General features: G+C 47.8%; 1 protein-coding gene and 1 long non-coding RNA gene across 2 annotated transcripts; one reads left to right on the top strand and one right to left on the bottom strand.

Annotated features, from left to right (window-relative positions):
• Positions 1-18,550: 18,550 nt before the first annotated feature.
• ODF1 (outer dense fiber of sperm tails 1) lies at positions 18,551-19,458 on the bottom strand. The gene is made up of 2 exons (XM_053981604.1): positions 19,180-19,458; positions 18,551-18,992 (listed from the first exon to the last, which is right to left on the bottom strand). Exons 1-2 carry the CDS (start codon positions 19,368-19,370, stop codon positions 18,686-18,688), a joined length of 498 nt encoding a protein of 165 aa, XP_053837579.1. The 5' UTR covers positions 19,371-19,458; the 3' UTR covers positions 18,551-18,685.
• A 113-nt stretch (positions 19,459-19,571) lies between these two features.
• Positions 19,572-22,414, top strand: LOC128809549 (uncharacterized). Its single transcript, XR_008437768.1, has 3 exons — positions 19,572-19,924; positions 20,625-20,760; positions 21,441-22,414. It is a non-coding gene; the product is annotated as an uncharacterized LOC128809549 (long non-coding RNA).
• The last annotated feature ends 3,961 nt before the right edge of the window (positions 22,415-26,375 follow it).

Raw genomic sequence — 26,375 nt, 5'->3', positions numbered from 1 at the left:
CTTGGCAGCAGTCCAAAACGGGGGGCTCTTCTTCTCCTGAAGCCTGGGAGATGTTAGTTAGTGTCTTTGGGTCCTCACCTCCTCACCTGGCTGCAGCTGATGTGTCCCAGGAGCTTCCCATGCTGCCAGCAAAGCTGGTGGCTGCTCAGGAGGGTGGTGTGAAACCTCCATGTGCTTCTGCTAGGAACCATGCTGGCAAAAGAGTCATGCAATTTTTTGAAATAAAGGGGAAACTGTGGCATCCCTGTGAAATTCTGAATGCAGTACACGAGTCAAAAATGCCAGTCATTGAACTAAGGAAGAGAAAGAAATTGCTACGGTCTGCAAATACCCAGAGGGAAGCAGGGCGGGCAGAAAGGAGGAGCACGTACAGACTGGCTGCCCTAGACAGCATTGCTCTGCCTCACACCGATTTATCTTAGCATGAACTTTCCAGCCATGGGACAGCAGGAATTATTTCAGGTCTTTCAGGATGAAGTGGTCAGTTGTTAATCTGCAGCTGGGGGGATTATTTTTTTTTTCTTTCATTTAAGCAAGGGACTTTTCAATGCCCTATTTAAGTGAAGCAACAAGTATGATGAGTCGATGATGAGTCACCAGGCCAGGAAAAAAGCTGTAGGAAGGCTGGACTATTTATAATATATAAAAGAAAGAAAGGAAATATATTCTACATGCAGTTAGATCTGGACGGTGACTCCAGCTTCTCTTGTGGGATAGTATATTCCCAGGCGCCAGACAGCAAACCTCCCGGAGGGAGGGGAAGCGCTGGCAGGGCGTACACGGATTTACGGACGGGATTCATTGGCGCGGCAGGGAGCGAGGCGCTCCGCAGAGCTGCCGCCTGTAGCGGGACAGCTCCGCAGTCTCCTCCGAGGGGCACGGCCGGTGTGCCCGGATCCAGCCGGGCTGCCCGGATCCATCGGAGGGGAGGTCGGGCAGCCCGGCTCTCCAGCGCCACGGCACAAGCGTGGGCTGCGTGTGCCGAGGCGGCTGCCGGCGAGCGCAGCCCGGTACCCCCGTGTGAGTCCCTCCCGGTACCCTCCGTGTGCCACTGCCCGGTACTCCCGTGAGTCACTGCCCGGAACGCACGTGTGAATCCCAGCCCGGTACCCCCGTGTGAGTCAGCGCCGCGGCCGCGCAGGCGCCGCGCTCCGCTGGAGCGGTGGAGGAGGAGGCTGGAAGGGATTTCTCCTTCTCCTCCTCCTCCTCCTCCTCCTCCTCCTCCTCCTCCTCCTCCTCCTCCTCCTCCTCCTCCTCCTCCTCCTCAGCTCGCACCACCGTACCGCAGGGAGGGATGCGGAGGTGCCGCGGGAAGAAAAAACGAACAAAAGAGCTCTTTGGCAGTAATTGTGCGGTGTTGGCATGGCTGGCAAGGGCATTAGTGCGTGTGCAAGCCGGCCTGGGGATCCCACGGACGGGAGATAGCGCTGCCTGACAGGAGGCTGGCAGCGGGAAGCAACGGGAGCTTCACCTCCGGCAAGCACCGCCCGAGCTGACGCCAAGGGCACATGCAAGCAACGTGATATGGCCTCCTCATACAGCGGATATTTGTGTATAATATACACATTCCTCGGCGTTTTGACACTTAAATTTTGGATAGTTGTAGCTGCTCTGGAATACAGTTGGGCAGGGTCGGAGGGAAGGACCCATTGCCGGGAGGCAAAGAGCGTCTGAGAGCTTGAGAGTCTCACTTGCAGAACAGGATCAGTACCTGTGGGAAGGGGTTGGACTGCATAAATACCTCATGCTTTGGGTGCAGAGGGCTCCTCAGCACGGGTCGGTCTGGTGGCTGACACAGCTTTGTCCTCACATCCCTGCCCTATGCTCACATCATCCCTACTTCTGGCACTGTGTCAAAATCCAAAAGCCTGTCACAAAACCATGGCATGGCACAGTCAAACAGGTGCTTAAACAGGACAGGCGGACTAGAAGGTGATGAGCTTTCTTTATCACTTTAGACACGGATTATGTGCTAGTGGCTTGATCCAGTATTCACAGTTCTGATTCAAGACATGACTTAGTGCTGATGTTCAGCATGTCCCAGTTTGTGGGACACCTGCACACCTAATGAGATTAATATCTTTAGGAGTTTATTTAGGCTCTAGTTTCGTAAAGCACTGGATCTGGGGAAGAAGGAGGACAGATCTTGAGTGTTTAGGTGACAGTGTCTCTTGACTGAGTGTACTCAAGGTGAAAATATGGTCAGTACTATTTGCACACCACTTCAGGCTTTGAATGGGCAGCAGCAGTCCAGTGAGTGAGTAGTGTGAGCTGCGTGGCAGCTCCTCACCTGGTGCATCTTTAAAGAAACCACTCAGATCAGCATGTTTCTAAAGGGAAATCAAAGTGATACCTTATTGGGGAAAGTTAGTTTTGTTTGCCATAGTTAAGAAAGTTGGCTGCCTTTGTTAGCCACAGCCTTTAAGGAGCAAAAAGAGGAACCCAATTTACTTACAGTATGTACTTATAGTATTTTTGGTGTTAGTAGGTAGCAAAAAAAACCAAAGAAATGTGTTCCTGTGAGGGTATTTCAGTGCCTTTTACTACCACCATCAATAGAAGCTTTGCAACAAAGGATTAACAGATTTAATTTTTCAGTGCTGCTGCTGGGGAGGAGGAAAATTCCTCAGCAGTATGACAGTGTTGTCTTGGGTTCATCACATCATGTCCAAAAACCACAGACCCTGCCTCCTGAAAGAACTTCAGCCTATGTTGAAGGCCATTTCAACACTAAAGCAAACTTTTAATTGACCTGCAAGATGTTGTTTCCTTAAATCACTCCAATAAAAAATATTTTTTATTACTTACTCCCACAGTAAGGAACTGATCTGCCTTATTTCTGCATGTTGCTAATGTTGGTTGGCTCAAATAGGCTGTAAATAAACCATTTCTTTTGCTTGCATTGTTACAGCATGCAGTCTGTGTTGGCTTGGAGCTCTTGGGAAGGCACTGCCTTACTCCACAGAGGCTCAGGGCTTGCAGAGTCTGGCAGCTTCAAAGCAGGTTTTAGATATTACAATTGCTGCTTCAGTTTAGTGACAGGTGGGAGAGCCTGAGGTGTCTGCAGGCTGGAGACACCTCTCAGTGTCAGTATTTGGATGGCTGTATCTGGTTCTGGGTGTCTTTCTCTTGGACTCTCACCTTCCTGTCTGGAGCTCTGAGCCTTTGGTAGTTACTCTGTGAAAACTTTGCTTCTTGTCTTACTGCACCTGCACTGGCTGTGCTTGGCAGAGGTGATTGCCTGTGCTCTGTTGGAGAGGAGTCAGGAGGGCCAAACATCCCTTGGGCTCAAGGGCAAAGGGTGGTTTTCCTTTCCCTTCTTTTTCCTCGGCTGGGTGTTGATTGACTGGTGAAAGGGAGGTGCACTTTGCCCTCCCCGTTGTGAGCCTCTGCATTAGTACAGATGGTATTGGTGCCTCAGATGTGGGGCCTGGGGAGGAGGAGAAAATCAGGCAGGAAGAGCGGAGGTTTGGGGCCACCCCGCACCCACCTGCACCAGGAACCACAGCTGAGGCCTTGCCACTGGTGAGTGAATTAATGCCCGTGTTACAGGAGCACTTTGCAACCCTGAGTTCTGATTGCAGTGTGATTTCAGGGCTGGGTTTGACATCACAAGACTCTCCCTAAGTGTCACCAAAAAAATAAATTGTCACCAAAGTCAAATAAATTGTTGCTGTTAATGAACCCTTTTGCCTTTTGGCCTGTTTTTTTTTCCCCTGGTACTTTTTGTTTGCATGCTGATGTTCTCCTTTCTGTTTTCCTTGCTGCTGCCTGCTTTTTTCTCTCTTTAACATATATTGAGCAAATTTAATTTCCTATCCTCTCCACAGCTGATTTGCCACCACTGTAATTTGTCCCCAGCTCTGTGGGTGCACAAGTGGAAGTGGGATGCTTTGATATGCTGGGTTGGATTTTAAAGTTTTGACAAACACTGATATTTCCCATGGCAACAAGCTCCATACGATACTCAGTACAACCCTTGCTCTTGCAGAAACAAATGCAGTTCTGCAGTGTCAACTGCTTTCTGTTTAATTGCAGATGAGATACGAAATGGGGTTCTGTGGCTCGGGTAGGATGGGGGAAGCCCCAGGGATATGCTGGATACAAGAAAATTAACTACACAAATTTACTGGATGTGACCTGAAATTCTGCAAAATGAAGAGTCTTTGGCTTTTGCTAGGACACTAGTTGGTGCAAAAACCTCTTCCAGAAAGTGCCCTTGCTCTGGCACCCTTCTGGCTCCCCCAGACAGCAGGCACCACTGCCCACAAAGCACATGCCAGAGAGTTCCAGATCCGGGCACTTGCTGCCTGACGTGTTGACATGTTAAACTGACCACTCGTCTGACAAGGCATTTCCAAGGCAGCCCAGGATGTGCCACCATGGAGCCAGCTGGGCTTACCCAGCTGCTGCCCACCTCTCTGGCCTTGGTTTGCCTTCTGGCTGGCCAGGCGTGGAAATTCCACTATGCCATGCTTTTCCCTTTGCATCCAGTTTCTAAGAACATCTAGGAAAACCCTGCTGATCCTGAGGCCACAAGAAGAAAATTAAATCCGTGGTAGAGTTCCTTTAAGCTCTCCCTTTTTGTACTCCCAGCATACCAGAGTCAGGACTGAACTGCCTTGTGTTTCAGAGAGAAACATACAGAAGTCTATGTGTGTACTCACTTTTTTTTTTTTTTTTTCCTAAGAATGTCCAAAATTGTTTATTCCTGACATTTTATTCTGAGCCAGCACTTGCACAGCTGCTTGCTGAGAGGTTCCTGAAAGGTACAGCTTTCCTACATGACAGTGTAGGACACAACATGTGTCTCCTAAGGCCTCATAAACCTGCCTGAGCAGGGGGAGCATGTCACAGGGACTGCCAAGGCTTGAGCAACAGGGGAGGCCTCCTGGAAGGATGCAGCAGTCAGGGAAAAGCTGCTGCAGAAGGACCACTTTGACAACGTGTTGCACTGGCAGCCCTTCTGCTGTGAGCAGTGGGTGCTGGGGGTGGTGGCTGCACACAGCAGCCCCAGCCCCAGCCCCAGCCCCAGCCCCAGCCCCAGCTGTTCTGGCCACTGCGGTGCAGCAAGTGGAGCTGCAGAGGGGGGAGGAGGTCACAGGGAGCTGCTGGGGGTGCCAGGGCTCTGCTTGTGGTACAGGAGGTTTGCTGCCCCAAAGAGAGGGACTGGAGAAAGACTGAAGAGTGAGAGGCTGGGGTGGGAATTGCAATGGGTCCCTGAGGGAGCACAGGGTATGGGTAGGGCAGGGTGTCTCCTGACATGCTGGTAGTTTGGAGTTCTGGCTCACAGGCTTCAAAAATATGTTACCCTAGGACAATGCAAATCGTAAAAACTGTAAAAATGACAAATTTAGTTGTAGTTCAGCTTCCCTCTCTAATTAGAGCATTTTTTTTAACTTCCCACAAAAAAAAAAAAAAAAAAAAAAAAGAAAAAAAAAAAAAAAAAAAGCCCAAGTAATGTTTTCCTTTTGCTGTTTTCTTCCCGTTCTTAAGTGCAGTGTGTTGGCTTTCCTCACACATTCCTCTCGTTGAGTCAGACCCCGGGGGGAGAGAGCAGGCAAGGGCCAGGCCAGGGCAGGGCTGCAGGATCTCCAGCTTGGCAGCCCCGAGGTCCAGCTGCCGTGTCCATGTCCAGCAGAGGCCAAGGCCAGCGCCACGCTGCAGGGTGGCAGTTCAGTGCCACCCGTCCCTGCTCCTGCCTGTCACACACTCGGGAATGACGTGTCGGGAGCAATCGTTCGGGGGCTGTTTTTATTGTAGCTGTTCTTCCTTTTTCCCCTTCCAGAGTTTTGAAATCAAGGGCGTGAACTCTTCCAGCAGGGATCTGAGACCCTTTGACAGGAACATTGCCTGTCCCTGCCACAGGGAATGATGGGGAAGAAGGGCTGAATGTGCCTGTCAAGAAGGAAGCGGAGACCAGCAAAAGCAGAGGAAGCTTCTTTTCTGCTGTCGCTGAGCTGGGAAAGCTGTTGCCTGTGGCTCCTGTAACATCACCTGCAACCTCCTTTGAGGCAAGACCTGCAGGACCTGCAGAACCTGCAGCTGGGAGTTTCATCTTGGCAATGTCTTCTATATTCTGTTTTCTTTTTTCCCATTCTGAGGTAATTTATTTCCCCTTCCTCCAGGCAGTCCTAAAATTAAGCAAGAAGGGGCTGAGAGGGGTTTTGTAACACACAACATCCATGCAAAGCAGGTGACAGTCTGTGCTGCAAAGGCTTTGGTCCCCATCCTTGCTGGAACTGCCTCTGCCTGCGTGTTAGTCCCCGTGAGGCACCGTGGTGAGACAGAACAGCGTTTGGCACGTCCTGCACAGAAAGGGCCTCCCCAGAGCTCAGAACTCCTCCCGGAGACTGAGCCGGGATGAAGGCAGCCACCCCTCCCCTTCTGCTTGCCATGTGACAGCCCGTTTTGCAATTCAGGAGAAAAACAGAGAAAACCTGCTTCTATTAATTTTTATTTTGGCATTAGAAAGGCAAGTTGCAGTTCTCAGCAGATTGGGCTGATCTGATTAAATTCTAAGTGGTTCCTGTGCTGATGGCAGCGCTTCAGGTAACTCAGTAACAAGCCAAAAAAATACTGCTTTACTGAGAAATATGGGAGGTTTATTTTTCAGTCCCTGTAGCTGCTCTAAGAAATTTTTTTTTTTTTTTAGACAAACAAACCAACCAACCAACCAAACCAAAGAAACAAAAATCCCATCCCCCTTTTCTGAATCTGAATATACTGATTTGGAAATAAAGCCATAAACTATAAAGTCCCCCATCCCAAGACCTTGGTGTCTGGGTCATGGACACAGCATTTTGGAGAGAAGGTCACTATGTTTCATGAAATGGGTTTTTCATTAGTCAAAGCTGACAAAAAGCATCCAGCCTGATTCTTATAATTCTCCTGGTGTTTCCAAGGGCATTTAGGGGATCATAAATACAATAAGGGCCTTTAGGAAAGTTTGTAACAAAGGAAGTGTTTAAGCTATGGTTGACCCCCAGAGGTGTGAAGAGCACCGGTAACTATATGGAAACCGGATTTTAGGAAGTTAGTTCTCTAGTAAAGTCTGTGCTAGTGAAAGATGGAAACACAGAACTTCACACAATGACACTGTTCTCCCTGCCATTGCGCTGTTGGAAGAAATTTAAACCAGCACAGCAGGAGGGTGTTCAGCAAGTGGTGCCACCTGTGGGGATGTGGCTTCCTCCAGAGCAACAGCACAGCAAGAGCTGCCCCTCTCCCAGTGTACAGCCCAGGTAACTCCACTTGCTGTTTGCAGCTCCTGGTGCTGAGCCTGAAGATGCTGAGGCAGTAGCACAGGTTGCCCAGAGACATTGTGGATGCTCCACTACTGGAAGTGTTCAAGGTCATGTGGGACAGGGGCATTACTGCCCATGGCAGTAGGGTTGGGACCAGAGGAACTTAAAGGTCCCTCTTCCTCAAACCATTCCATGAGTTTTCAGCAGGAACTGGTGTGGGGACATGCTGGTCCCAGTGTCAGGCACTTGGGATCTGAGCTGGCTTGGCTAGGTCAGTGGTGAGCAGCATGGGCAACAGTCACATCCTGCTCAGGGAGAGAGCCTGGGACATTCCTCTGTGCCTGCCTGGACCCCAGCCCATGGATTGCGTTGCCCAGGTAAATGCCAGAGCTGCTGGAGCAGCAGTGAAGAAGACAAGCTTGCTCTCTCTCCTGACACTGGTCACTGCATCCCTGGAAAGGTCAGCTTTGAATGGTGGGAGTGAACCCAACTCCTCAGCCACAACACCCTCCTGAGCATCTGGTGTAGATGCTCCCAAATGGCAAACACAGGAGAGATGCTTACTCAAGGCTGCAGTCAGGAAGACTTTGCCCATTTCCTGCTGTGGGATTTTCTTGCCCAGCTCTGCCTTTCCTGCCATGGAGAAGAATTGATCTAGGCTTGCCCACTGCCAGTTATTGCCTGGTGGGCTTCCCTGAGAAGTGGTCCTTTAGGGCAGGAGGTTGCCAAGGACCAAATCTGCAGCCTCCTCCGTGTGTGATATTGAGATGTTGCTGCAGAAAGAGCCCTGCCAGCACCTGCAGTGCAGCTTTGGAGAGAAAATGACTTCAGCTGGCTGGGGTCAGTGCTCACCAGAGGCTGAAACAGCCTCTCCAAGAATTTCAGCCCTGTCCAAGACATCTTCAGATCCTGGGAGAGCTGAGCTGGGAGCAGAGCATGACAAACTGTGGTGCTGCTGAGCAAACACTGGAGTTGGGGATGAGGCTGTGGTGAACCTGGTGCTCTCTGACACCACATGGATGTTCCTGGTGCTCCCTGACACCACATGGATGTTCCTGGTGCTCTCTGACACCACATGGATGTTCCTGGTGCTCTCTGACACGTGGATGCCCTCGGTGTGCTGAGCGAGCACGTCGCTGCCGCGTGGGCAGCTGCCTTCAACCTGCTGCAGTCTGGCTCTCTGCAGAGCAGGAATTGAAGCCAGGTGCAGCAGTGGCCCAGGGAAAAGACATTTTTTTTTTCCCTTTTAGGCCCATAAATGAAACAGAAAATAATTTTGTGCTGCAGATGTTTTTGAATACTTCTTTTCTGTAAATATACCTGCATCCAAGATCCAAGCTGCGGCTTCTCTGTGCCAAGAGTAGTCCATGAACAGCAACCACTGCCCTTCTGTACCAGGAGTGAATGTCCTAAAATAAACAAGCAAAAAAGAGGTGAAGAGAAAAAGTTTGATCAAAAAGAATGTCAGTTGATAAAGTAACAAATCCATTTGCTTATGTAACTTTTACAACCCCTTAGAACTGTGGCCAAAAACTGAGCAATTCCCTTACTTCTCTCTGGTGCCAAGTGACTTTCAATCTGCACTATTTATGTTAGCTCATATGAAACTCTTGCTACTGCTTTGTTGATTTTAAAGCCCAACTATCTTGGTGTTTTGAATTTGAATTACTGTGGCATTTACTGGTGGACAACACAGTGAATTACCGTGGCTGGTGGAAAACATCAGACTGTGTGTCTTGCTTTTGTTCTTTATTTTTCTTTATTTGGAAATGTTAAGTTTATTTCTTTGCCCAGTCAATGACACTGGTGATGGTCACTTTTATTTCAGCTGAAATGTGTCTTAAAACCTGCTGGAGAGTCTGTTTGGCAGTGTAAGTCTCTTGTCCTCTTGGGTCCTCTGAATGCCACCTCCCCCAGCCTGGTGTCCCTATCCTACCTGGAGGTGACACGAGTCAAGGCTTATCTGGTCAGAAGAAACCAGCCTTATGTGCTCAGCATGGATAGGTTTGTAATCATGTGCCCTCTGTCCTCAGCCCTTTGTGTGGAGCTGGGCACCTCTTGGCAAGCATTTATGTACCATCCATAGACATCATGTAGGAACAAAAGAACAGGTGGGGTATGTGCAAAAGGATTTACCAGCACTTCCTTTAAAATGTTAATGCTGCCTCAGGCCTCTTGAGGGTGTTCAGTGATGTGCAATAAATTGCTTTTTTTATGGCTTTGTAAGCAGTTGTGAATTTAAGACTGCTTTCAAGGAGCAAGAAGTGTATCTATAATCACAGTCAGGGAGATGGAATAAAAACCTTTTCAGCAAGCAAACGTAAAAATATCTGGCCTTTACCTTTTAAGTCTTCTTGATAATGTTTGAAATCCAGTTAAACCTCTATACTCGTGAGAAAACTAGTACAAATAATGTCAGAGAGATTGATGCTAATGCTAAGCAAGAGACAGAGCCTCGGGCTCTTCAAGCACACTCAGTTACCTTTCTTTCTGTAAAAATAAAAGGAATATTCTAAAAATGTTAGATTATTAGAGGTCAGCTCATCTCCCTACTTGTGATTTGTCATATTCTGCTCCAGCATAATAAACATAAGTGATGAGCTGCTGTTTCTGCCAGATCTCATGGGCCTTCCCACATGAATCATGGGAAGCAAACTGAACTTCATCTCTAATTGGAATTCAAAGAGGCCTATGGGTAGAAAGCTGTTCATAGGTCAGAAAGAATAAGCTGAGGCCTAGAAAGGTATCTGAATTTAAGAGGGAAGTCTGGCTCTCCCTGAGGTGAAACAAAGTGGATGAGAAGGGGAGGTGCTGCAGAATGTTTTGCTTCCAAGCCAGCCCCCACAATGGCATGGATGAAGTCAGGTCTCTGGGGTGCTGTCAGGAGACACTCCTGCATAGATCCCAAGCCTCAGATTTACATCTCCAAAACATGGATGGACCAGGACTGACCCAATATTGCTGGAAGAAAAGAGATTAAGGACCAAAATTCAAGTCCTGGAGAAACCAGAGGCTTTCTTGGAGCACTACAAGATGTATTGAGGTGATTTCCAAACAAAGAACCGATTAAGCTTTCTCTTATGGAGATACCTGTTGTGTAAGAATGTGAATATTTAACTGGTAATTTCATTTATTTCTGATTTGAAAGACAAACTTTGCCTTACAGAATACAAAATGTGCTGGGATTTGAGCTACTGCTGTCATTGGCAGGGGAGATGCAGGAGCTCCTTGCTACACCCTGTGGTGAGACTTCCCCAGGATGCTCTGTAGAAGCTAATGAGCCTTTCAGACTAGCAGGCACATCAGGCCATCTGTTCAGTACACTGTGTTTCAAACCATTACATCTCAGCTGCCTATCCCTGAGTTGAGCTAAATCTTGGGCTTTACCCCAGTTTTTGTTGATGGGAATCCAGTATTGTCATGACACACCATCAGCAGGGGGAAATGCCACCAAAGCTTTTGGCACATCAGCCATATTCCAACGCCTGTGCCTCTCCCTGTTTTTGAGGCAGGCTATTTGTGTAGCCATGCCCATTCTTTTCCTGTTTGCATTGCTCCAAAGTCAGCTTTCCTCCTAATATGCAGTTTAATGCTCTTACTTTAAATTTGTCCCTCATTCTGGTTCCTTCTGATGTTGTTTGGACCCCCTACTCTTTGCTCTTTTAATATTTCGTCCATGTTTTTTTTACTCAGATGAAGTACAGACTGGAGCACTCTCTGTACCATACAGTGCTGAGTCTCAGACATAGAAGCTTTCTGCCAAAACAGGTGGGTACTGGACATGGTTGGTTCTCAGGCAGTCTAAGGGTGCAGCATCTCCCAACACAATGACTCCAATGTCCTCAAGCCTGTGTTTATCTTGTCTATGGGAATTCTTACCTGATTTTTTTTTTCCCTGACACCATTGGCCAACATTATCCTTGTTCTGTCAGTAAAACATTCCCAGAGATATGGGCAGAAAACCAGAAATGCCCACCACTGTCCTTAGGCACCACTGCTTCTCATCCTGGGTGACTCCTGTCTCCAGTAGCTGTGGACACGGCACAGCAGAAGCCCAGCATGCTCCTGGCACAGAGCAGGGGGCACAGTGATCTGGCTGCAAATAAGGTGCAGCTTTTGCTCTGGGGTCCCCAGACAGTTTATGACTGATAAATTCCTGTAACATAGGCAATTAGAGGGCAAGTTTTGGTTGTGCTGCCTGCAGAGCTGCCTGCTGCTGCTGACACCAACAGGCAAGGCATCCCTCTGCTCCCCAGCTGCACAGTCCTCCATGAGTTCATCCTTAAATGGCCTCTTTTAGACCAGATTTTACCTTGCATCTAAATCTTACCATCTCCTGGCTGGAGCCAAGCCCTGCTGCATTGGTTTTCCTGCTCCCTGGCAGCACATGGCACTGAGGCCCAGGGCTGGGGCTCAGCAGTGGCCGTGCAGCCCTGGTGAGCCGTGCTTGTGTGTTTTCTCTCGTACAGCTCAAGGGTTTATGCAAAATGGACCAAGCGTGCAAAACATGTAGCTGCATCCCATGCAGGGTGCCCCGTGTGCCACAGCTCCCATGTCCCATGCTGACATCAAGACCTGCATTGGCTTCTGGCTCAGTCCTCTCCATTTGCTGTCGGGGTGATGGAGCACCTCTTTAAGGGTTTGCTTGTGCTTTAGAAAACTCCCCCAGACCCAGCCGGCACGTTTGCCCTCACTAGATCCTCTCTGCGAGGGCTCTGGGTCCATCTGGTGGGATTGAGGTGGTTGATCCCACTTCCACAGCAGGCTGCAGGCACCCTGGGAGAAGAATGGGGTCCTGGTGTATTATTCAACCCTGCAAACACACGAAGTGGGGACCCAGGAACAGGAAATTTGTTCTTCTCTCTAATGTCCTTGGGTGGGCCGGTGCTGAAGGAGCTCGGCACTGAGGGTGCAAAACTTGTGTTCCTGTGCTGTGCCTGCCTGGGAGCCAGGAGGACAAGAGCCAGTTTCCAGGAGCTCCCATGAAGACAGGGCAGGACCCCTGCCTCCAGGGACCCAGGCAGCCCGTGCAAGGCACTGCTGGGAGCCAGCAGGATACCCAGCCCCCAGGGCCACTGTCTGGCCATTGTTTACTGACCTATTTACTGCTGCTCCCTCCCTGCGTGCAGTAATCCTCTGCCATGTCAGGACTTGCTTTTCCTCAGCTTTCCAGATGAAGCAAGCACATATAATTGGCTGAATAGTACTACAGTACAAGCATTGCTCCTGCTCCTTTACTAGCTGCTCCGAAGATTAAACAGAGAGTGCTTCCCTCCTCCAGGTTATTTTGGTGCTTTAATCCAATATGAAGTGTCATTGTCTGTGCACACTTTGCATACCTCTCCTAGAAGAAACCTACCATATTGTCATGGAGTCAGCTGCACCACATTTGAAATGTCCTGCTAACTGGGCACCCAGTCCAGACTGGATGGCTTGGAGTTTATGTAGGTCAGTCCCTTGGGCTATTTTTAAATATTGAGGTGAGGATTACATTACCCTGGTGCATTACCATCCATAAATCTCTCCGGGTGCCAGCCCAGGATTTCAAACTAAGTGCCTGGCTCTCCAGGCACACCAAGCAGCCAAGAATGGGTGGGTACCTGGTCAGACAAGATGGCATTTTGACACTTTTCCCAATATGATTGAATTTTCCTCTTAGCTCTGTGTGGTGATACTCAGTCCTGGTCATGTAAACACCCTGTGTTTCTCCAAGGCCATTTACTGTGTAGGTGTTCACAGTAATGGTGAAGTTCTGCTGTGTGCTGTTGTTGTTCAGAGGATTTACTGGGAATAGAAAGTGCTCAGGACATGGCATGAGTGGGCTTCAAGTGCTGGAGTTTTAATTTATTCATCTCTTTTCAGTGTCCTGGAGCCTTACTGAATTTGCAGTCAGTAAAACCTCAGCAAGGCTGCATGACTTTTAGCTGCTACAATCAACTGTTTCTAACTGCTACAGTGCTGGTTTCCTTTTCTTCTGCTGCCTCTCTACCAAAAGATGCTCACTGATTTTAATTGTTTGTCTGCATGAGGTCCTCATGCCCAATTTGTTCTCAACTTCACATCTCTTACCCCAGTCATCTCTTCTGCATCCTGCAGATTCTGCTCATATTTAAACATTTCTAGCAGGTTTCCAGAAGAGAGGGAAAATCCAAGACACAAAGCAATGGTAATCACAGCTCAGCATTGCTGCTGCAGCTGGCCTGAGCAGGAGGCAATGGCTCTGAAGCACCTTGGAGTTGCTCCGATGGGCTGTGCTCAGGTTTGAGTGTCTTCAGTGCACCTTGCGTGGCCCCAGCCTCTCCTCTTCCCCATCCCTCTTCTGCTCTGCCAGAGGACAGAGCCTTCCCTCCCTGCTGGGCTCTGGAGGAGTCTGTCCCAGTGGCTGCCCGAAGCTGGGCTCCAGTGCCTTGCCTGTGGCTGGAGTGAGGCTGCTTGTCCCTGGGCTGTGAGCACTCTGACAGACTCTCCCGGGTCCCTCTGCCTTCCCACCCACTTCTGCTCACATTCTCCTGGAAATTCTTACTGGGCCATAGCCAGATGCTCTGGGTGGTGTTCCTGGTTCTGTGCTTGCAGGAACACAACCCTGTGTCCCACAAGCACAGGCACGTGGTGGCTGGTGACCCCCAGATGGCAGCCCTGGGCCAGGGGGGTGTGAGGGGACAGGGTTGTGTCCTGTGGCTCTTGCGGGTCCTGCTCCTCCCTGTCGAGACCCAGGACTCTCCATAGCTTTGGGACCCAGACCTCAGCAGAGAGAGGATTTTGTTTTCTCTTTTGGCATGTTCTAAAGTGCCACATGCACTTGTGTGGCTGTGAGTCAGAGCCCTGGCAGCTCTCCCTTTTGCAAGCTTTTCTGCACACACATGTGGAGATGCAAAAAGCTATGGCAAAAAAAACCCAAACCCAAACAAACAAAAAAGGAGCCTGTATTTTATTTTTCTAGCAAGTTAAAATCTGTTCTAGTGAGGTGTGGGGGCTGATGACTTTTAGTTTTCAGATTTTTTAATTATAGCATTATTGTCACTTGCAGGCCTTTAAAGGCTCCATGTAACACCCAAGATAGGGACTAGCACAAGCAATCAGAGAGCTGAGAGATCTGCTATTATTTATAATTGATGTTGAAATTGAGGAAGACAATTGCATGGGGAGGATTTCACACCACATAGCAGGGCAATTGAAAGGATAACCTCCAGGACAGCAAAGCTTTTTGCAATAGAGTGGGGTTTTAAGAGAAGAAACAAACCCTCATACATCACTTGTCAAAAGAAAGGCCTGACCTACAGCAATTGGAGGGGCACAAATGGGATGGCAGAGGGAATTAGAAGACAGACAGAGATGGAAAACTTCCTTTTCATTCCAGAGACCAGGGAAAGGACCTGTAGGGTAAAAGAGGAGAAGCAAGGGCCAGTGTCCCATGCTCGTGGAGGTGGCAGCTTCATGACAGTCATGCTGAGTGTGCTGGAAGGATCAGCTTACTGCTAACCTAAATTCAGTGCAGGGTTATTAATGAGGTGGCAAGTGCAGAGTCCAGAATGACAACAAATCTATGGAGTCTTTGGTACAAAGGCAGAGGTGCAGACATGGGTCCTGCTCTCTCTTTTAAACTCTTAGGGCTTTCTCCAGAGGAGATGATGGAAAACAGGCTTGGAAAGTTTACCTAAGAGACTAAGATGCCAAACAGCTTAGCAAGGACAATGGTTAAATTTAACTTTAAGCACAAACACAATGGATGGATGAAGCTTCTCACCTCATGTGGAGGTGCAGTGGGGGGCAAGTGCACCAGCCCCCCTTGGCTGGGGTGATGCCAAAAGCCTCGCCATGCTGCTGCTCCGAGGAGGTGTGAAAAGTGGAGCTGGCCCCTGTGACAGGCATTTAATTTAGTCCTTGGCAGGAAGAGCCCTGCCAAGCAGGCAGTGCCCACTGAGAGCAGCAGCCCCCTGCCCAGGCAGTGCTGTGCCCTCGGGAGCAGCAGGGCACCGAGGCACCAGAGAGGAAAGATGGGATCTTTTCACCTTCTCATGAAGGCACTGCTCTCCCCAGGTTTTCAATAGCAGGGAGAGAAACAACATTTCAACACAGCCTAAGCCTGTGTAGAGCACAGCAGAGCACTGCCTAGCTGTAGGAAAAACCCTAGAAATTGATGACCGAGGAGAGGTCTGGATTTAGCATCCTCAGATGACCTTTCGTTACAAATTCCTTGGCTATTTATAAATGCCCCCTATAAGACTAGAGTTCAAGAATGCACTAACATTTAGAACCACAGAGCCAATTCACCCTCTCTGATACCTTCCTCATGCTAGGGAATTCAGAGAGAGTATCTGCTGCGTGAGGATGGTCAAGATTGGCCCCAAAAATAATTGGTTGCAGCAACATGCTGAAGAATACATGAACCACTGGAAGACCCTGTTGGGCTGATAACTGTGGCAGAGACAAGCTGCTGAAGCAATGAAAGTGGCCTTAAACAGGAGCCTTATTTCCATGGGGGAGATATATATTCAGTGTAGTAACCTAATGTGATGGTGGTCTGTCCTGAGAGCTCTTGCACACCCAGGATCAAAAAACAGCTCTGTCTCTTGTCCTCCTCTTCACTTGCCATTAGTGTATCAGAAAAAAATGCCAGCTCCGGTGTGTGCCAGTCTTATTGCTTTGTGACACCACCCTCAGTGTGTTTGCTCTGAATAAGAGTTGCATGGTGGTAAATTAAAAAAAAATAGTATCTGCCACCTAGTGGTAAATGAATTTTTTAAATGGGAGATGATGATGTTACGGCTTGCTGGGTTAATGGTGGCTTTCCAAAGGTATTTTCTCCTTCAAAACTCTCAGTATTTGTTTATTATAGACTTTGGGCTAAGTTCCAAATTGCTAACAGCATGTAGGCATTAGCAAAACTAAGTGACTATTTCAGTGATTTGCTTTTATTACAGAAAAGGTCTCCAAGATGCTCCTACCAGCCTAGACTAGCAACTCACAGGATGTAATATGAATTCAGAATTTTCCTCAGAAAATTCTGTCTGTCAATAAGAAAAAATTCAAAGCTGTCAATAAGTGCTCAAGAGTGTAATTTGGTTTTAGGAGCGTAAGAAGCCTAATTTAGGAACAGTGTGTGAAGAGCATGTGTTAAAGGATGAGCAGGAGGGATAAGAGCAGTCATAACCAGCCCTGTGATTGCCGTGGGACTCGATATGTTCTGCAAGTCACGGGTAGAGGGGAGGTGTTGAAATATGTTTCCCTTCTGCATGCTTAGACAGCTTCTATAGAAATCATTACAAAGTGCAAAAACCCTATCACAGAGGGGTTTTGGTTTTATTACTTGGTGGGTTGCTTTGTAGGAAGATGGTCTTTCCCAGTCCATCCCCAGTACCCATCTCTGCTGTGTGCTCTCACTGGAGGCTCCCTTTTGGCCTCCCAGGTGAGGGGTGGTTTAGGTCTAAACATCCTTGGGCAGCACCAGCAGAATCAGACTACCTGTGCATGGGCACCCTTTCAGTATATTAGGAACGTCTGTAAGAATGATGAAGAGACACTTGATACCAAGGACTGTAGTGACTGGAGAAGTGGTTTTAAACTGAAAAATATTAGATTTAAATGTGACATGAGGAATATTTATTATTATTATTATTATTATTATTATTATTATTATTATTATTATTATTATGAGGGTGGTGAGACACTGTAACTGGTTGCCCAGAGGCCGGGTTGGATGGGTTTTTGAGCAGCCTCGTCTCATGGAAGATGTTCCTGGTCATGGTAGGGGCATTAGACAAGGTGACCTTCAAAAAGTCCCTTAACACCAAAACTATTTCTATATTGACCCAGCTATACACTAGCCCATAAAGTTTAACATTTATTAACAGGTGTTATTTTAAGTGGTAGTTGGATGCTGAAAATATCCCAGAAGCAGTTAATTTCTTGCACCAAAGTTAAATTACCAAGTTGTTTATAGCCAAGCTAAACTGATCCTCATCTGATCTGCTTGTAGCATGTTTGACTGGAGGAGCTCCCACTCAAAGGACTCCCACTCACCTCAGGAGCAGGTGGCAATGGAGCCAAGGGCCTCCCCCAGCCATGGTGCTCCCAGCCATGGACTCACTGCTCTGTAACCCATCCCCTGTGATTCACCACCTTCATGAGGTGAAAGTAAGCTGTGGAAGTGAGGCTGTCTGCAGGCTGTACAGAAAGGACTGGCTTTGTTTTCTTCAGGCGTGATGTTTCCAGGGGAATATTCCCTGCTGCAGCAGTGAGTGGGTGCTTTTGGCACTGGGGACCCCTTGGCTGCACTGGGACACATTGACCCAGTTGGTGTGAGGGTCCTTTAGGGGCCAGGGTCCTCATAGGTGACAGCATCCAAATGCCTTTTTCAACCAGGCTAATGGTAGGGACAACACTCCACTCTGAAGAGTTTCAGCTGTGCAGCACACCTGCACAGCACCAGCCCACACGTGCTCACCCCCTCCCCCAGCAGCTTAGGGAATATCAGGTTCTGTGCCAGCACAACCTAAAACATTGAGTTCCCTGTTAGGAAAGTCTGCTGCAGGGGAGTGCATCACATGAAGAGGTGGTAACCTTCCTCCCTCCAGCCCCAGGGGCTCATGAAGCCTGGACCAGGTGGTGCTCACTGGGGAGATGCTGGCCCAGGTGGCTGGTAAATGCAGGCACCAGGTGTGTTCTGTTACACACCTTTGTGCAGTGGGAGGTAATGCTACTTCCCATAGGAGTGCATACCCAAGTGCTGAGGCTAGGGCAGCAAAATTAAAATTGCCTTCAAGCAATTGTACTGACAATTCTCCCCCTCTCCCAACATGAAAAATGTTTTCTTATTATTTTGGAGCCATTGAATTCAGCAGGAAATGCTGTCATTCCCTCCTCAGCTGGTAAGAGTTCTAGCCTAATCCCAACTCTTCTAAGGAAAAGCTCTCGTCCTTCATCCACAGCTTTTCCCAGCCAGGCACTCTGTGCAAGAACCAAACCAAGGGAACAAAGGGTACAGCTTGATTTTTTGGGGAGAAGGCTCTTCCCCTCAAGGTGTTTCTCTTCAAGATTTTCCTCCTAGAAATACCCTAGAGCTCAAATGGAAGAGGTTGGATTGAGAGAAGTGTCCTTACAGAAATGTGACTGATCATAAGTGGTGCTTCTCAGCCTTTAAAATCCATGAGATTGTATGCCCTGAGTCCACCACCTCTAGCCCTGCCTTCAGTACCCAGCAAGTGACCACAGTCATGTATGCCTAAAAATATCTTTGTGTTTTTCTAGTGGCATTCCCCTTTTTGCCCACCAAACCCCTTCAAAATAAGGCTCACACAACCTGCTCAGAATGCTGTTTTCTTTAATGGAAGAGGTAAGAGAAGCTGCTGACACACAGTTACTGGGACAGATCTAAATGTGATGGAGAGAAGGAGTGAGGCAGGGGAATGGCTGTGCCTGGTTTGGCTTCCTGCTGCAGCTCAGTAGTTGCAGAGAAAAGGGCAGCACTTGGGTGGTTTTTCAATCTCTCTGGGGCACTTGGATTCCACTGAGTAGGTCACCTCCTTGTCATCCACCCCTGGCGGCAGGCTGAATTCCTTAATGAACTTTTTGTAGTTACATGTCTTTGTCAAGCCGGTGTTGCACTCCACCTTGCGCTCCCCTGACACGGTCACCTTCCCGTCCTTCACCGTTACCGTGATGTCCCTGGGGTCAAACCCCTTCACATCGATCAAAGCCAAATTTTGACCAGAGCATGAGTTCAACATCCTGCCAAGTCTTTTCATTCTGGAATTAAAACAAGAGAACAATATTTACCTTCCTGTATCCCTTTCAATTTATTTCTCCAAAATGGCTATTTCGCTCCCATCCTACTTACCTGTTTCAACCTTTGCTCCTGATAGCAATGTCAAACATCCCTTATCCTACCCTAAAGGCTGCCAATGTCTGTAGAAAGCAGGCAGCTCTCTCTTACCTCTCATATCTTGAGATGCACCTTCTCCGGAGGCAGGGCTGGGGCAGGCAGCAGCAGGAAAGGGTGCACCTGTGCAGGCGGGCTGCACACAGCCTCTCACGGAGCAGCTGCAGGCGCAGGTTCAGCAGCTTCACGTGCCTCTGTATGTGCCTCAGGTTCTGCATGCTCTCGAAGTGACAGTGCATCGACATGGTCAAGCTGTGTGTCAGGGCAAGAGCAATCCTGAGTGCCCTGAGAGCTTCATCTGGTGGTGAGTGTGGAGCAGAGCTGCCGTTGCTCCTGCAGCCTTCCAGCAGCTACCTTGTGACATCGCGGATCCAGAACGCCACCGTTCTCCTGTCACCATGGGAACAACAGCCGGGTCCACGCACAACTGCAGCCCCTGCTGCAGCTCCCAGCTGTGGCCCAGGGGAGCCCAGGGCAGCAGGACATGCCGAGGGCTGGACAAGGCAGGGATATGTGCACAGTGGCTGGGCAGCAGAGCCGTGGACCATGGGGAGCACGACTTGCATGCAGTTTCATACACAGTGTTGCTACAGCGTGGCTGCCCAAAATTCCCAACAATGGTACTGACCATCAGCTTCCATCCCATCACCTCTGACAAGTGCTGGAGCCCAGGACATGAAATGTATTCCCTCAGACTAGCCTGTGACACAAAAGCTAATCCCAGCCTCAGCAGCACCAACACCCTTGTCTCTCAGGCATCTGCCCAGTGGCAAGCCAGATGATGTATTATTTTCCCAAGGTGAAATATGAATTTGGTTTATCAATAAATCAAAAGAGCCAGATTATTTTATATTGAATGGTAGTTTCATCCATAAAAAATTAAATTGCTTTGTGCTTTATTACTCATAAAAAGCATCACTTTTTTTGGTCTGAAGACCAACCTTTTATTTAAAAGCTGAATTCAAAGGCTGACAACCTGTGAAGTGTCCCTCCTGTGTGGAGCCTGTACACCCCTCTGATGGCACTACTTTGTCTTTAAAACTCTGACACACTCTATTCTCTTCAGCTCTACATGAGTCCTTCAGGAGGTCTCTCTTGCCTGGTGAGTCTGAGCCCTTTATTTCCCAGAGAGGGTTTTGTTTGCTGAGCCCAGTCTGAAGAGATGATGTCTGGAGCAGATCACTTGAACTGAGCACGGAGCTCAATCTCCCTTCTGATACATGAGTATCAGAAAAGGTATCTGATCACAAAAGCCACTACAAAGCAAAGATGCTGAACACTAGGGTGTGTGTCAAAACAAAACAAAACTTCTGCAGGGAAAGCAACAGCTCAAAAAATAATTTGAAGTTAAACCTTCCTGGCACATGAAACTGGGGGGTTGAGGATTTGCCACATGCCCCACAGGAGAGTGAGGAGGGTCTGCAGGCAGTGGTACCCATAGGTTGCTGACTCCTTTGGGATGCATCTTTAAGCCAAGGGATGTGAGCTTTTCTCCGCAGGCATGCTCATCCAGGGAGATTGTCCTCAGAGCAGGAGAGCATCAGCATGGTCTGCAAGCAGAACATTGAGCAGAGGGACCTGCAGGCAAAATAACCTTGGAGGGGCATCACCACATACTGTACATAGGATAAGCAGGTGTGTGTGGACACAAATCAACCAAGCAGGTACTTGCCAAGCTCTGCTCTCCTCCGCTGCTCCCTTTCCCACCCATCATCACAGGCAGAAGGGCAGTACCCAGCAGTGCTGTTGGCTTGCATTGCCATGCCTTGGGAAGAGTGTGTGCTTTGCCTTGTCTTACCGTGTCCCAAAACCTCCCAGGAAATCCTGCAGTCAAATGAAACACTGTGTCAGCAAGTGCCCACTGTGGAATTAATTAACCAGGGGTGGCAACACTGGTTTACAGAGACTGCCCAAAACACCCCTGTGTGGAGCTTCTCACCCCCAAGGGTTCTCTCACATCAACCACATACCTGTACTTACGTTTGCAAGCAGTGTTTAAAAAACATAAAAGCCTATCTGCAGGCAGGATGTTTTTGTAATGCTCTGAAAAAAGGGCTGTAGCTTTTAAAACAATGGAAATATAGAACTCTGAAAGTAATTTGTAGCCTTGTTTCCCATTACTGCAGCAGCTAAGCAATGTTGGTAAAGAGCTTTTTTCATGCTTCTATTGCTGTTTTGTGTTACTCCCACACACTTTAAACTTTTGGTCTTCTGCTGCAAATCATTCACTTTGCACATATAAGAGATGGATGGGTAGCTTGTCTAGACAACTCAATAATTATTTTTCATCGTATATTTTATGAAATTTCTATAAGGAGCTGCATGGCAATCATCCTCAGTGTGACTTCCTAGGGGCTGAGCAGAAGTGAGCACCTGCTGTGGCTGAAAAGTGACTCTCTTGATCGTATGTACTTGCAAAGAGCTTTGGAAGATGGTTGCTGCCTCTTTCTACCACTTAGCACTGTTTGCAGATTACAGCAGCTGAGTATTACAAATTTAATTCCAGCGTTCTCAGCCATACGTGGTGATTTCCAGTAGTGGTCCACAGAGCTTACCATCTGTGGATGTCATTTTTAGGAAAGGGGCCCTCAGAAGCATTCAGAGAAGAAGGACTGATCTGTCTCTCTTGGCAAATGAGGATGGGTTGTCTGGTATCCCTTTACAGGCTTTCACTCCCTTTGGGTGCTGGCAGTACACAGAAACCCATGCTCTTAACAGTTCTAAGGAGTCAGATCCCACCTCAGGCTGGTACATGAAAGCCAAAAAATGTTAACAATAAAAAATCCCTGAATTACAGCGATTTCTGAAAATATGTGACTCTGTAATAAAGGGTTGGGCTCCTGACTCATGAGAAGCAATTTGATTTACAGAAACAGCTCACTCCTGAGGCAGGCTGATCTACCATGTGTTAAACAAGCATTTCTTGATAGGCTGCTTCCCACAGCCAGAGCCATGATCTCCACTTCCTCCCCAGCTCCCCTGCATCAACGTGCTGTCCTGGGCTGGACCAGCCTCAGGTGGGAGTGGGATGGATGGCTGAGCCAGGGCATGAGAATCAGGCTGGGAAATGTCACCCACTATGAGTAATGCTGCTGCTGGTGCCTCTGGGATGTATCAGGAAGAGTTTTGTACTGCAGGAAGGTGAGCTGCTCTGTAATTATTTCCTGTGAGCTGCAGGAGAGCTTGCCTGCCCTTCTGGGCACGGATGGGTAATTATGGGCCCACACCAGAGGAATAAGCAACCTCATGCATATGACTTGGACAGTGTCACCACTGTGGAGCTGGTGATTCTCAGGCACAGGGAAGTGGCACTCACATTTCTGTGGGTCTGCCTAGCTGGCCCCACTTGAAAGAAGCACCAAACACTTCCTAGAAGGTAGATGGATAAATAAAAATTGTTTTAAGTACAGATCAACTCCACCTTGAGGGTGCTCTATCTGTCATTTCAAGAACCAATTCAGCTCTGTTTCCCTAGGGGAAGGAGGGACTTCTGCCACACAGTGTGTTACTGCAGCTGCTGGTGGGGTACTTCCAGTACTCCTTCTGGTAGAGAGGATTTCTTAGTATTTCTCTTTCACTGCAAGTCAGCTGGTGCTGTAAATGCAATGTGGAGTTGCTGGTGGCATGGCATGCTGGTATGTGGGCGCTGCATATTACTGGGACATGGAGAACCAGCAGTGTGGTTTCAGCTTAAGAAGATCCCTGCCCAGTGAAGCCAAGGTGAATTTTGACTTCTATGAAGACCAAGCCCAAAGTCTGGGGATGTTAAGGAAGTGGGTCCACTAATAAGCCTAATTTGCAAGTGCTGCTCTGAAATTGTCTTTACTAATCAATGGAATAGGAAATCCTCCTGTTTCATATCTGCTGCAGTCCCGGGGAGTCTGCACAGTCAGCTCTGGCCTGGCATGAGGAGGAGGATGAAGGAGTGCATGTGCTACAGCATCCATGTCTGATCCAGCCCTTATCAGTCTCACAGGTTGTCCTGAACCCACTCCCACAGTGACCTCAAAGACAACATCTCAACACAGACAAGTCAAACACAGTATAGATTATTTGGCTCCTTAAGCATCCCTGGCTGTCAAGGTCTTCCTGATACCCATGAAGCTGAGAAGTTCCTCAAATGTAAAAGCAGAATGGAGCAATGGAAACTGGTAGATGGCCTTCATTGCTTACTGTCAGGTGTAACTGTCTTCCCTCGTTCACTGCACAGAGACAGGGACCTCTCCACTTTGAGTCCAGTGAGTTCACAGAGTCCAGTGAATTGCCTGGGAAGTCCACAGAGATGGACTTAAAGATACTCCATATGACCTGCTCAAAGAAAAAGCTCCTAAAAAATGTCCCCAAAAAACACCCCCCAAAATATGACCAAACAAAAAACCCAACCATAAACCTCCAAAACTCCAAAATCTAACTCCTAGGGCTGGAAGCACTGCTAGCTTCTTTGCCCTTTCAAACACAATTCCTGAATTAACCATTCCTTCAAGGTTTCTCTTGGTCTCTTTTGAGCAAGGACACATCAAGTTCAGCAAGTACAGATCAATTCAGAGTGTTGTCAACGTATTTTCAGACCTACTAGGTTTTGACAGTGTCTGAAGCACTGATTTATAGGTATCAGGCAGAATCTCTTAACATCCCAATCACTTTCTTAAGTGGGGCATAAGGATATCACTTGAAGCTGAGTCTGCACCAACCCTCAGAAGAAATCCAGGTGTTGTTTAACGGAGAGTGCAATTGCATACAGAGCACTGTAGCCACACACTGCACTCAGGTAATAGTGTGCTCAAATGGATAATAATGATCATTTTCTCCTCTTCTCACTTCCATATGGAACAGAAGTAATTAGCAAAGTAACTGTGCCCCTACATTCAGCCAAGTATTGCTGAAAGGCTTGGAGCAGACCCAGCATGTCAGGCTCCAGCTCAGCCTCCTGCTCCTTGGAGTGGCATTGACTTCCAGTATGAACCTGTGGAATTAACTCCTGGGGATGGTATTTCTGGATTGCCAACACACTGTTTATGTAAACGAGACATCCTTTGATATTCTCTTGGTTTTACCAACATATTTAACACTCTTTAACCTTCATAGGAAAAAATACTCATGTTATATCAATAACTACTTTTTATATATTTCCTCAAGGAATTCTTTCTCCCCTTGAAACTCATAATGGAGCAGTTGAATTCCTTCAATTCAAATTTAAATGATTCATCAAATATTTTGCACTGACTCCTCAAGCTGCTGCTCAGACACACTGATGCTTAGTCAACTTTTGTAAAAAGAGTTGTCTTTTCCTTGTTTTCCTAGTGCTGTCCTAACAGGTCTTTCTACTAAATAACGTTCCTGCATTATCCTGGGGTCTCTCCTGCTCCTGCTCTCCCACTGGCACACAGTGGTGGGGATCTGAGAGGCAGCACCATATTTTGTTACACCTAAGTGAATAAATGTTCTTCTTCCTATCAAGGTCTGCTCTAAACAGGCCAGGTGGAAGAAAAGGAAGGGGGTACCCTTCCCTTTCACAGCAAACTGGTTAATCAATTCCTGACCTGCTCATGGTATTATTCACTCTAGCTGTGCATGTTTGAATGTAATTAAAGCAATGACAGGTCTTTCCCCAGCATACTTCAGGGCATCATGCTACCCAGCATCATTGCTAAAGATGCTTTGTACCATGTGCACATGGGATCTTGACCACAACATCCTGCAGCACCATGCCATGGAGAGCAAAAGCCCATCAGTGGAATGTCAGTGGTGCTAATTCACAGGAGGGTCTGGCCTTGCTGGGCCACCCCTGCCATTGCTCCTGCACTAGTGGGCCAGCGCAGACTGCCTGGGCTTGCAGCAGCTGCTTGCCATCCTGCACGTTTGGAGGGGTGATGCTATGGGAAGAGCTCCTCTCTCCCTCCATCAAGCCAGTCCCTCTTCCTAAAGGTTGTACCTGAAAGCTGCTGCAATGCTTAAAGGGAGCAGCCTGCTGATAAATTGAATTTTTTTTCTCTCTGTCACAACCAGAGTAATTTCTAGTACTCCTTACCATCTTTCTGTAGCAAATACGGGAAGACTGCAGCAGTTTTCAGGCCCTAAAGCTGTTCTGAAAATCCCCTTGCTTCAGCTTTTCTTTTCAGCCAACATTACTGTATTCCTACTGTTCCCATTGAGTACAAATAGCTCAGCTAACTGAGCACCCAGAAGAGATGTAAATTGTGGAGTAGCTGGAAATGGTCATTATTTGTGCCTTCCAGTTCTCAGGCATATGAACAAGGTAAGTGGTATTAGCCAGCTATGTACAACACCCGGGGTACAAACCCCCATCTGTGAACAAGTGCTACCACAACTACACTGGTGCCTGTGTAGTTCAGTGTGCAATGTATCTACTGGCTCTTGTTCTTCCATTGTAGGTATCTTGTCCACCCAAATGCAAACAAAAAGTTATTTGCTACAAAAAACTGCATTCTATGTTGTTAGTCAATAGTCTGACACGTGTTTCTGTCCAGGAGAGTCCTCTATAAATGAAACACATTTTTGCTGCAGAAGTAGAAATCAATATGCTAGTTGTCTCAGTTTGAAAACACAGGTTTCTGCTAAGGAAGACAGTTGTCTCCCTTGATATGGAAAATGTAAACCCCCTCCCTCCAAATTATTATAATTTTGAAATTAAGGTGCTCTCAGAAAAAGATATGGGAATAGGAGTAACAGTTCTTTACTAGGGAAATTAAAATTAAAATGCAGTAGTACAAAAAAACCAACCAACAACCAAAAAAACCCCCACCAAAACTACTGACAGAGTCAGAATATAATCTGATACCCTGTTGGTCAGGGTGTTGGTAGCAGTCCGATTAAATGGTGGCTGCAGTCCTCCTGGAGTGACAAATGTGGTTCTGTTGAAGCAGTGATCCTGCAGAATCAGGGTACAGTTCTCCCTTGAAGGTCCAGTGGTGGTGCAGACGGGTCCAGTCTTCTTCTGGGAATCCAGTGGAAAAAGGCTGACTATGGTGTTCTAAATCTCAGATTATATCCAGGTAGGAATGCTTGGCTCTTCCCCCTGGGCAGAGCATCTCACAATGGGATGATGTAATTTTATCAGTCATGCAGTGACACTCAATGGCCCATTAACAGAAAATAACCCCCTGGAGGAAGGATGGGTCTTGGGAAAGATAAAGAGCACTGCCCTACCTGATTTTAACAGATGGTAATGGAATACATTCAGTTACATCTTGCATTGCAACCTAAGGCACTACTGCAGTATGAGAAGAGTT

This window comes from Vidua macroura, chromosome 1, assembly GCF_024509145.1.
Source record: "Vidua macroura isolate BioBank_ID:100142 chromosome 1, ASM2450914v1, whole genome shotgun sequence".
Lineage (NCBI taxonomy): Eukaryota > Metazoa > Chordata > Aves > Passeriformes > Viduidae > Vidua > Vidua macroura.
This window is presented reverse-complemented; position numbering and strand designations above follow the sequence as displayed.

Coding starts and splice junctions, on each gene's coding strand:
- ODF1 (XM_053981604.1), bottom strand. CDS start 19,370: ATGTCGATGCACTGTCACTTCGAGAGCATGCAGAACCTGAGGCACATA. Junction 18,993..19,179: donor TGCATCTCAAGATATGAGAG/GTAAGAGAGAGC, acceptor TTTTAATTCCAG/AATGAAAAGACTTGGCAGGA.